The 12,813-nt window shown below is 43.0% G+C and overlaps 1 protein-coding gene across 2 annotated transcripts in view; it reads right to left on the reverse strand.

The window, feature by feature from the left end:
* LOC140486476 (cell adhesion molecule DSCAM) overlaps positions 1–12,813 on the reverse strand; it is a 693,577-nt gene that overhangs the window by 138,825 nt on the left and 541,939 nt on the right. For both annotated transcript variants that reach the window (XM_072585696.1, XM_072585695.1), the window contains 2 exons: positions 10,272–10,400; positions 3,190–3,357 (listed from right to left, as the gene is read on the reverse strand). In XM_072585696.1, the coding sequence (XP_072441797.1) occupies positions 3,190–3,357; positions 10,272–10,400 (297 nt within the window). The remainder of the gene's footprint in view (positions 1–3,189; positions 3,358–10,271; positions 10,401–12,813) is intronic.

Genomic DNA, 12,813 nt, shown 5'->3' on the forward strand with positions numbered 1-12,813 from the left:
GTTGAATGGATAAGATTAGTGATGCCTAGCGTCCAAGAAACCTCTGAGGAAGAGGTGGACATGGCAGATGTTGCAACCTCGACACCATTACTACCTGAAGAAGATTAGCTTCAGCTGAGATGGTCTGGGTGCAAGAGGCAGGCTACCGTCTGGTATGTGCCACCAATAGCTAAGGCAGGGTCCAAGGAACCAGGCCTGGTACAAAACCACTCCTGGAGAAGCTAAAGGAACAAGAATAAGGCTATGTCTCAGGACTTGGGGGGGGGGGGGGCAGGGGAGGGAGATGTAATGATTGCAACAAGGTCAGCCAGGTGGATGTCATAGAATCTGGATTCCCTAATTGGGGTTGTTAACCTGGTCCCATCAAAGAGGCCTGGTTGACAGATATAAACAGGAGTGTCAGGGGTTCTGCTCACTCTAGGATCCAGCCATGCGCTAGCTAGCTCAGTGTCACGTACTACACACTTGGAAATAAAGGGTGAGTTATGATGTTATTTCAGTGTGCATGTGACTGGTGCCCATGGAGTAGACCCTGAGATGGTAGTACTCAGTTTCCAACATGAAGGTTGTTCAAAGCAAGTGGCTTGCTTTGATTTCTTTGTCAAGTTTTTTTCCCAACATTATGTTTGGTGAATTTGGTAAGATAGAAAGCTGATTAATAATGAGGCAGGTTGTGCCATTAACAAGGCATTGAATCAGCATTTATACCCATCAGTTAGCATCTCCTAGTGAGAATCTCCCATGCTGCTTGTGTAAATCAGAAAAGATGCAGCGAGATGACCTCGATAGATGGGCGTCACTGCACATGTAACCCAAATCTGCCACACATCCTGTCATAGCCTGCATCACCTATAAGGTCCTGCCTTCTGTGCCAATTGTTAAATTTAAATCTGAGATTGAGATCTGAGATGGAGTGAAAAACAGCAATAAATACAACCCGAATTGTTCCAACTTTGTGTATGTGCAATGTAAGCTGTGATCTCACAAGCCTGTGGGAGGTATGATTTGGATGATGGTCTTTTGGATGTAGAAATGTGTGTCACTTATTTGAAAGAAAATTGTTAACTTACGCTAATTGTCTTCTGCCAATTAAAACACTCTGGTTTCCTGGTAATTAATATTTTACTTGTTTGTTACGGTTTTATTTTAATGGAAAGTTGATTATTATTGAAGATGTTAATAAATTATTCTAATTCTTTTTCAGTGTGAGCCCAATATTCTTTATGTCAACTAAAATGCATTGGGTGTTATTCACATATGACTGCATCACTGAATAAATGAGTTAGAAAGAATGATAAAGAAACTCCTGAAAAGTATCCCTTGATAAAATTTCAAGAAAAACATTGGAAAGGACGCATATTGAGACCTCTGGTTTACAATGGGAGGCTCGAAATTATCCTTTTTTTTTCCAATGCTGATCACCATCAATTTTCTCCAGAAGAAGTGACCTGGAGAATTGACTAATTTCAAGGTGATCAACTAATTAGTAAAAGTGATCGAGTGAAAGTTGGGTTGTTGTAAAAATGCAACTGGTTCACTTATTGCCTCATAGGTGATTCCAGTCCCATAGCACGCTGACTGACACTTAAACGTATCCTGATATGGCCTGATAAGTCATTCCATTGGATCAAATGATATTAAATTTTTTAAAATGATTGCAAGAGTACCTTTAATGACTCTAGTGATTCAAGAAGGAAACTCACCAATACCTTTCTCAAGGCAATAAATGCCAGCCTGACCAATATGGAGCAAATCAGTAATTGCAAATTGTTGATAACTGGGGAAAATGCATTTGGGTTTAACTAGAGCTCTTCCATATCTAAGAATATAGAAAAGTAAAGCATATCAAATGTTCTTTATCGTATGTTTACAGCTCTTCTTCCTCCATCCCTTACTCCTGTCATTTCCAAATGACTAATCCCTTCTTAAATCTGGTATTGTCAGTGTGAAGAAAACTACCTCAAGGTCATACCTAACAGGCGCTGAAAGTGCTTTTTTTGTTCAAGTAAATGTAATCTTGGTAGTAGAAACAGGATAGAAACATCCCAGCAGACCCCCCCCCCCCCCACAACCAAGACAAGTCTCATTCTTTATTACTCTGTAGATCAATCAGCAAGGAAGGCTGATGGTTCACAGCATGACGTCAGTGCACAGCCTTTTCAGTATGATTGGACTCCTCTTCAATCACTGTGATAATGTTCAATCAGATTGATTCATGGAGTCTCACTGCACCATCATTGATTGATTCAAGAGCAAGACTCTCTCTCGACAAAGTCGAGGAGATGCACACACACAGACAGTAAAATTAGATACCCAATATGAAGCTGGGAGCGGGTGAACATTAGGCTGACAGATTCTCAATGTGTTATCATTATAGGTTCCTGCAGTTAAATACAAGGTGTTGCCACCAGGGTCTTATCATTTGGAATAAGAATGGAGAGAAAGAGAGAGAGAGAGAGAGACAGAGAGATGTACAAAGTAGAGCAGTCTTGAGAGTAACTTCAACATAAATATGACATGTCTAATGGCATTGTCAGTTTTGTAGAAGGTAGCAAAGCACAGGATTGACGAATAGAGAGATTGGATAGACTGAGACTGACTTCCTTTGAGAGGAGACTGAGGTGGCACATGATTGTGAAGTATAAAATTATGATGCGCACAGAATAGGATAGAATCGAATTGGTTAGCCAAGGAACCTTTCCCTTTGTTGATTGATCCCAATCACCAGGGGCATGGATTTAAGGGAGGGATGTGAGGAAAAGCATTTTCACCCAAAGATGGTAGGAATCTGGAACTCACTGCCTCAACATGTGGTAAAGACAGAAACCCTCATTTTACATTTCAGGAGTATTTATACATATACTTGCAGTGCTAAGGCAGAGAAGGCTACGAGCCAAGTACTGCAAAATGGGATTAGAATAGTGAGGTGCTTGTCTTTGACTGGTACAAACTTGATGAACTGAAGCAACTTTTTCTGGGCTGTAGGCCTCTCTAACTCTCTGACTTTTGTTGTCAGCATCAGAGTCACCTCCTGGATTGGGGTTCAGGGATCATTATGGGATCAGGGAGAATTTTCCAAGATGTTTCATTCTCTGTCCCTCCACTTGCCCTGAGTTTTTATCCACTAACTGAGACGATGAAAGCCAAAGATGGCTCAGCCTGTTCAACCCTTGATCTTTGACCTTTTACCTGCTTCATCTGTGGTGATGGTGAGCTCGTTGCTGGCCTCACTTTTCCCAATGCGGTTTTTGGCATACATACGGATGTTGTAGGTGGAAGAAGGGTGCAGGTCGATGATTGTAGCCTGGTTCAACTGAGGTGAGACATCTTTTGTCCTTTGTACTGCATCCCAGGAATCTGTGGGACACCGAATGAATTCCATTGAAAGATAAAGATCTTTAATGATGATCTAATATTGACTTCATTTCATTAAATATGGGGCACATCAAAATGGATGCCACTACTGGCAAACAGATAATTTCTTAAAATATAATTAAGGGTCATCATCATATTCCTGACTTCAGACTTAATTATCAGACAGACAAAAGTGGATTTAGATCATTTTGTTCCTGTGCCTAATTTTGCATGACATTAACGTCAATGGTCACCTAACCCACCCCAATCCCAATGGATGGCTTCAGTTAAAATCACATTTTTCCAGGTTAAGGCAGCACAGGAGAAAGCTCCCTGAACACTGCTCCTGCCAATCTGTCACACCTCAACATTGTCAGCTCCTTCATCATGCCTGTGTGAATGTTTCTGAGTGGCCTGAGCACGATTGATCACTTCTTCCTAAGTGTCTGGGAATTCTGTGCTGTAGACTGACACCACTTTTACAGGGATTCTTTGTTGGTAGTAAAAAGATATTTCCCACCCAACCAGAGCTAAATGTGAACTGATGTTTCAGATGTGTCAAAATGGGGACAAAACTCAGTACTTTGCCCAGTGTGGGGGAGCTGTTACAAGCATGGGAAACAGCCTTTCCTGAAGATTGATCTCAGTTCAAGAACAAGTTAAAGTTTCAGTCAATGGGGGCATTTTAATGTCAGAAAACCCAGGGTAGGGGTTGGTGGGGCTCACAGATTAGAATCAATGTAAGGAGCAGAACTGCTAGGTGCTGCAATGGGGTATCATAACAGAGCAAACTCACTACAGGAGAGAAATATGTTTAATGGTCCTGATGTTTCCCTCTGTGATGAAGGAGCAGCTTTCACTGTTAATCTCAGGGATAGCTGATTAGAAACCTATCACAACTTTGTCGGTAGACCTTCCTACGAATCATCTACCTGATCCTGGGCACAGCCGGCAATTTTGGGAAGGAGCATCGGAAAATCTCTCCTGACTCTCAAACATATGAAGTAGGAGCAGAAAGTGGCCCTTCCTTTCCTTGATCTTGCTCAGCCATTTGGTGAAATCATGGCTGGCCTGGTCATGACCTCAACTCCACTTTCCTGTCTACTCCCTACATTCTTTAACTCCTGTGTCAATTATGTAGGACCTTTACCAGACACGCCAACTTTCTTTTTCCACGGATGCTGCCTGACCTGATGTGCTTTTCCAGCACCACTCAAATCTTGACCCTAATCTCCAGCATCTGCAGTACCCAATGTCAATCACCTCACTCCAATGTCAATCTATCTAATCCAGATTGAGTTTGATGACCTTGCCTTCACCACAATCTGAGGGACACAACTTCACTTGTTCACAACTCTCTGAGAAAAAAAATTCCACCTCACCCCCATCTTAAATGATAGAGCCCTTACCTTTAAACTTCATCCTCTAGAGGAAACATTCTCTCATTATCTGCTCTAACAGTCCCTATTGCAACCTTACAAGCTTCAAAAGCTCACCTCTTATTCTTCTAGATTCCAAAGTATACAGGCCTAATTTGTCCGACTAATGCTCTGAAGATAGCCCTTCCTTCTCGGAATCAGTCAAGTTCACTTTCTCTGAATGGCTTCTAATGTAAGTAAGTCTTTCTTCAATTCAGGAGATGAAAATTGAACAGCACTCCAGATGCAGTCATTATGCAGGGGACAAAATAGAGATGGGCAATACAGATGTGTTTAAGAAAGAAAATAATAGAAAAACAGAAAATGCAAAATAATTCTTAAATTTTCTTTTTAAAAATCCATAGGTTCTTTCTGACACTCAATATGCATAAAATAAATTTTCAGGGCCAGAGATGATATTTAATAGTACTTGCCATTTATTAAATATCATGTATTTCTGAATTCATCAGTCATAACATTTCCTGATATTTTTAATGTTAGACTAATCATAATCATGCTATGTTCACATCACTTCAGTGATTTCTGTGTTGAGACTATCCTCAGGGGCTCCAACAGTACACCCTTTTGAGAAGCAGGGTATCTCTGAGAGCAAGTCCTAGATTTTCACATAGAACTGCACAGATGCAAATGCCAGAGGTGGATCTCAGATTTCTCTTAAAAGAAAACTGAACACTATTAGCCTCAAATATTAAATCTACATCAAAATCCAGGCCGACATAAAAGAAGAAGCAAAATAAAAATGTTTTTAAAAGCCATCTGCCATTAAGTCTGTTCCAATTAACCAGCACATAGCACACTTTTGCACAAACTGCAGGAAAGATGTCACTTTATAATGACTGTGTGATACCTGAATTGCTAAACATTGCTTCTGAAGGCAGCTAACACACAACTTCTGTTACATTAGCCCTTGGGTTTTATAATATTCATAAGGTTAATGTAACTGACACCAAGTATTTACAGCCTCAGGGCATTAACAGCCTAAAAAAAACCCACTGAATAATCAATGACACCATGTACTTTCAAATGGAACATTATACAAATACGAGCAATAAAGTTATAGATTTAAAAGAATGAAATGAGACCACCATTATGACACGTTTGCCTCCCTCAGATCATTAAAAAAGATCATTTTGAAGTGCAGCGCTGAGAATGGAAATTTCAATTCGTCAGTAAGGGAATATAGGGTTGTTGGGAGAAAGCAGACAACTGGGGCTGAGTTTTGACCTCATTGAATGGCAGAACAGACCCATTGAGTTGAATGGTCTATCTCTGCTCTGATGTCTTGTGATTTTTTTTTTCTCAATTTGCTTTGAAGATCTGCATTATTGATAATTCAATGAAGCCATTTCCCCTGTTTAACAGTCAGGCTGGCAATTAGAATATTGTTCTTGGGGCTAAAGGGATCAAAGGGTAGCAGGGAGAAAGCAGGAACAGGGGACTGAGATGAATGATCAGCCCATGACCATGTTGAATCATCTCCAAATTCTTTGCCAGATGAGAGTGCTGGTGTTGAGGACAGTAAAGGTCGACATGATGCCGTGCCATATTATTAAATATTAAAATTAACAAAGCTACTGTTGAATATAGGAAGAAAATCTCTGACAACCCGCAAATTCATTCGCCAGGAGGAACGGCTATGTGTTTGATCAAAGGGTTTTATCAAATTGTCAGACTCTAGTTAAGGATTTTTGTAGGCAGTGTGAACTTGCTTAGCTTCTGTTGCTGGTAAACCCTTGCAGGACATGTTCAGTATGTCCTGTTACTGCACGATGTTTGCTGGAGTCTGCCAGGGTGTGAAGGTGGAAGTGAAGTAACAGTCTAATCTTAGTAGCTAAAAACAACAGAATATTAGCAACACTCACCACCAGCTCAGAATACAAAGATGGATAGCAAAAGTTTCTATAAATATGTAAAACAAAAAGAGTGGTGAAAGTAAACATTGGTCCTTTAGAGAATGAAAAGGGGGATTCAGTAATGGTATATGAGGAAATGGCTGAGACATTAAATAGGTATTTTGGGTCAATCTTCACAGTGGATAACATGAATAACATGCCAGTAATTGACAAAGAGACGAAGATGGGTGAGGACCTGGAACCAATCATTATCACAAAAAAGGTAGTGTTGGGCAAGCTAATGGAGCAAAGGGTAGACAGGTCTCCTGGCCCTGATGGAATGCTTCTCAGGGTGCTGAAAGAGATGGTGTGGAGAAATAGCAAATGCATTTGTGGGAATTTTCCAAAATTCACTCGGCTCTGGGGCAGTTCCAGCAGATTTGAAAACAGCAAATGTAACGTCAATGTATAAAAAGTGAGGTACACAAAAAGATGGGGATTTATAGACTGGTTAGCTTAACTTCTGTTGAGGGGAAATGCTTGAGTCTATTATCAAGGAAGAAATAACAAGGCATCGAGATAGAAATTGGCCCGTTGGGCAGACGCAGCATGGGTTCATGAAGGGCAGGTTATGCTTAACTAATCTACTGGAATTCTATGAAGACCTTACAAACACGGTGGAGAACAGGGACCCAGTAGATATGGCGCACCTAGATTTCCAAAAGGTATTCGACAAGGTGCTGCACAAAAGGCTGCTACATAAGATCAAGATACAAGGTGTTGCGGGCAATGTATTAGTAATGGATAGAGGATTGATTAACCAAAAGGAAGCAAAGATGGGAAAAAATGAGTACTATTCTGGTTGGCAGTCAGTGACTAGTGGTGTGCCTCAGGGATCAGGGTTAGGATGCAGTTATTCACAATTTACATAGTTGATTTGGAGTTGGTGACCACGTGTAGTGCGTCAGTCTGCAGAAGTGGTAGAGTTTGAGTGGTAGAGCAAAGTGTGCAGAGGACTCTGAAACTTTGCAAAGGTTCATAGATAGCTTAAGTGAGTAGGTAAAGGTCTGGCAGATGGAATACATAGAAATGTGAAGTCATCCATTTTGGTAGGAATAACAGTAAAAAGGACTATTACTTGAGTGGTAAAAAGTTGCAGCATGCTGCTGTGCAGAGGGGCCTGGGTGTCCTTGTGCTTGAATCACAGTTGGTTAGTCTGCAGGCACAACAGGTAATTAGGAAGGCAAATGGAATTTTGTCCTTCATTGCTAAAGAGATTGAGTTTAAAAGCAGAGAGGTTATGTTACAGCTGTATATGGTGCTGGTGAGGCCACACCTGGAGTACTGTGTGCAGTTTTGGTTTCCTTACTTGAGAAAGGATGTACTGACACTAGACGAGGTGCAGAGGAGGTTCACTAGGTTGATTCTGGAGTTGAGGGGATTGGCTTATGAGGAAAGACTGAGTAGACTGGGATTATATTCACTGGAATTCAGAAGAATAAGGGGGAATCTTATAGAAATATATGAAATTATGAAGGGAATACATAAGATAGAAGCAGAGAGGATGTTTCCATTGGCAGGTGAAACTAGAACAAGAGGGCGTAGCCTCAAAATTAGGGGGAGCAGATTTAGGACTGAATGAGAAAGAACATCTTCACCAGAGGGTTGCGAATCCATGGATTTCCCTGCCCAGTTAGGTAGTTGAGGCTTCCTCATTGATTGTTTTTAAAGCTAAGATAGATAATGTTTTGAACAGTAAAGGAATTAAGGGTTTTGGTGAGAGGGCGGGTAAGTGGAGCTGAGGCCATGAAAAGATCAGCCATGATCTTGCTGAATGGCAGAGCAGGCTCGAGGGGCCAGATGGCCTACTCCTGCTCCTAGTTCTTCTGCTCTTATTAATGTGCAAGGTGATGGATGCAAAAGATATGCAGTGAGACATCAATTTTCAGAATTTCCTATTGCTGGGAACAATGAAAATCTCTTTGGATAGGGAGCTAAATCAGCTAATATAGCCCATTCCCCCTCAGTTGCTCCCTCTCTGTCCAATCCTGTACCTTCATGGAGAGTCAGAGATATGTACAGCATGGAAACAGACCCTTTGGTCCAACTCATCCATGCCGATCAGCTATCCTAACCTAATCCAGTCCCATTTGCCAGCACTTGGACCATATCCCTCTAAAGCCTTCCTACTCATATACCCATCCAGATGCCTTTTAAATTCTGTAATTGTACCAGCCTCCACCACTTCTTCTGACAGCTCATTCCATAAAAGCACCAGCTTCAGTCCGAAAACGTTGTCCCTTAGATCTCTTTTATACCTTTCCCCTCTCACCCTAAACCTATGCCCTCTAGTTCTGGACTCCACCATCCCAGGGAAAAGACCTTGTCTACTTAACTTACCTATGCCCCTCATAATTTTGTAAACCTCTATAAGGTCACCCCTTAGCCTCCGATGCTCCAGGGAAAACAGCCCCAGCCTATTCAGCCTCTCCCTATAGCTCAAATCCTCCAACCCTGGCAACATCCTTGTCAATCTTTTCTGAACCCTTTCAGGTTTCACATCTTCTTTCCGATAGGAAGGAGACCAGAATTGCATACAATATTCCAACAATGGCCTAACCAATGTCCTGTACAGCCGCAACATGACCTCCCAACTCCTGTACTCAATACTCTGACCAATAAAGGAAAGCATACCAAATGCCTTCTTCACTATCCTATCTACCTGCGACTCTACTTTTAAGGATCTATAAACCTACACACCAAGGTCTCTTTGTTCAGCAACACTCCCTAGGACCTTATCATTAAGTGTATAAGTCCTGCTCTGATTTGCTTTTCCAAAATGCAACACTTCACATTTATCTAAATTAACTCTATCTGCCACTCCTCAGCCCATTGGCCCATCTGATCAAGATTCCATTGTACTCTGAGGTACCTTCTTTGCTATCCACTCCACCTCCAATTTTGGTGTCATCCGTAAACTTACTAACTATATCTCTTGTGCTCACGTCCAAATCATTTATATGAATGATGAAAAGCAATGGAACTAGCACTGATCCTTTTGGCACACATGTGAGTTCTAACTTTAACCCATCATTTTAAACAAGTGGCAGAGATGCCATTTGATGGCCAAAGGTCTTTCTTCAAATAAGGAAATGGATATCTAATGATTTCATTGAGACAATTTTAACTCAACTCTTGTGTGGAGTAGTCATCAAATGCATAGCAAATGTAGGGAAGGGGCAGAGAGTAAAACAGAAAGTGAGAGAGAGAAAACCAGAGAAGTGAATTTACTTCTATTTCTGTTTCCTTGGTCCTTGCTCTTCCGATCAGTACAGAAAATAAAGCATGCTGGTCCTGTCTTTCCCTGTCTTTCCTTTCATCCACATCCTGCCCCTCATGCTCTTCTCACTCCCAACTCCCCAAGTCCCAACTGCAAATGCCAACACTCCAAAGCCAAAACTTCTTTCATGAAAGCCAAGTCCAAGCCTGCTACTCCCTGAGCCTTTGCTGCTACCTGTTGCCAGAAAGACCTCCCACTGGATATGCCTGAGAGGCCATGCAGAGGCGTCTGAGAATTAAAAACAGTCTTTGCCCCCATCATTACACCATGGGGTTGAAGATTGGTCCTCCGGTTTCTGGAACTCACCTGACTTGTTCTTGCACTCAATGTCAAAACCAGTGATGGGACTGTTCCCATCAAAACCCATGCTCCACCTCAAAGCGATGCTCCGTGCTCTCACTTCACGAATCTCAATTTCAGGAGGATCTGGAGGCTCTGCAACATGAGAAAAAAACAGTACAGAATTAAAAAGTGAAGTCCCCTAACATTAAATGTTTCATGGCAAATTATTGACACCAGGCTGTATTGAATAGTCATTTCCAGGAAAGGTCATCAAATCTTTATTAGAGATGAACAAATTACATTTAGCAAAATGTGTGTATCTCAAGTACAAGTACATGAAAATAATGTCCTCTGGCATGAGAATTGAGAAGATCAAAGCATTTGTCATTATCACACAAAAGAATCTTCATTCACTTGTCAACTATTATGTCCTCTTTCCAATCCAATATCAGACAGACCATTTGGAATTGCTTCATCCATTTGACCCTGTGATGAACTTCTAACCTTACATCTTTGCTATGACAAAGACTGCCGACTTCAAACTCTGAAACAGCAAGCTCATCTGCTGCTGAAACCATCTCATCCAAACCTTCATACCTTTAGACTCAATTATTAACTAAAGCAATTACACTCCCACCTTGCACCATTCCAGGACTAAACATCTCTGTTATCGCCAATCTGATCTGGTGGGCGGCACGGTGGCACAGTGGTTAGCACTGCTGCCTCACAGCGCCAGAGATCCGGGTTCAATTCCCGCCTCAGGTGACTAACTGTGTGGAGTTTGCACGTTCTCCCCGTGTCTGCGTGGGTTTCCTCCGGGTGCTCCGGTTTCCTCCCACAATCCAAAGATGTGCAGGTCAGGTGAATTGGCCATGCTAAATTGCCCGTAGTGTTAGGTAAGGGGTAAATGTAGGGGTATGGGTGGGTGGCGGGGCGGTGTGGACTTGTTGGGCCGAAGGGCCTGTTTCCACACTGTAAGTAATCTAATCAAACACACACTATTGCCTTGCTGATCTACCCCTCCATGGCCTTACCCCCTCCCCATCTCTGTAATCGCTACCAGTCCCACAAGCATACCAATTGTGCTTGTCACTGGCCACTCGGATATTTTTCATATCTTCCTGGTGGTGGAAATTGAATAAAGATTGGTGCACTTTGTGTCTCTCACTGTGTCTCAATAAAAAAAAAGAAAAAAAAAAGAGAAAAAAAAAACAGATACTTAATTTTGTTCCCTTCCAGGGGGTAAAGGGGCGGGCCCTATATAGACTGCTGCTGCACACCATCCACCTCTTCTCCCTCATCCCCACCGCCCGGACACTCCTTGGCGTGCCCATTTGCCACCGGGCGGTGGGGATCCCAGTGGAGGGCTCTCTACGCGGGAGTCCTCCCCCTTTCTCTCAGGGATCTGGGGTGGAGGGTGCTGCACGCAGCGGTCCCCTGCAACTGCAGATTGCAGTGGTTCACGGACTCCCAGCCCAACTGCTTGTTCTGTGGCACTGTGAAGTCCGTGGACCACGTGTATATTGGGTGTGGGCGTTTGCACTCCCTTTTTGATTTTCTCGAAAACCTCCTCCTCTGCTTCTGGCTGCACTTCAGTCCCACGCTCCTGATCTTCGGGCACCCGGTACGGAGGAGGGAGGGCAGGTCCGAGGACCTCCTCGTGGGTCTGCTCCTGGGCCTGGCCAAACTGGCCATCAGCAGGTCCAGGCAGCGGGCCGTGGAGGGGGTCGTTAGGGCCGACTGCCTGCCCCTCTTCCGGGGTTACGTTAGAGCCCGGGTGTCCTTGGAGAAGGAGCACGTGGTGTCCACCAACACCCTGGAGTCGTTCAGGGAGAGGTGGGCGCCGCAGGGAGTGGAGTGCATCATTTCTCCCTCCAACTCTATTTTGATTTAGTCCCTACCCTCCCCTTTACTGTTTGATCACACAGCATTGCCCTGTGGTTTGAAGGGCAGTGCTTGTCACTGGCTACTCGGGTGTTTTTCCTATCTTCCTGGTGGTGGAAATTGAATAAAGATTTGTGCACTTTGTGTCTTTCACTGTGTCTCACACCTGCACACACACACCATGGGTGCTGGGGAAAAAATAAGCACTACCGCACTTAGGCGGTAGTGTGGGGGTTAAAAAAGAAAGGAAAAAGAAAAACAAAAAGGAAAAAAAAAAATTAACAGGGAATAAAGGCACTGCTTGTCACTGGCCACTTGGGTGTTTTCCCTGCCTGGTGGTGGAAATTGAATAAAGATTCATACGCCTTGTGTCTCTCACTGTGTCTCACACCTGCACACACACACCATGGGTGCTGGGGAAAGGGAAAAAAAAAGAAAACAAAAAGGGAATGTCAGAGATACTGCCACTCTGACAGTGGATTCTGAATGATGTTATACTTAACCGGCATGGTGGCTCAGTGGTTAGCACTGCTGCCTCACAGCACCAGGGTCCCAGGTTCAATTCCACCCTTGGGTGACTGTCTGTGTGGAGTTTGCACATACTCCCTGTGTCTGTGTGTGTTTCCACCGGGTGCTCCAGTTTCCTCCCACAATCCAAAGATGTGCAGGTCAGGTGAATTGG

This window comes from Chiloscyllium punctatum, chromosome 15 (genome assembly GCF_047496795.1).
Source record: "Chiloscyllium punctatum isolate Juve2018m chromosome 15, sChiPun1.3, whole genome shotgun sequence".
Lineage (NCBI taxonomy): Eukaryota > Metazoa > Chordata > Chondrichthyes > Orectolobiformes > Hemiscylliidae > Chiloscyllium > Chiloscyllium punctatum.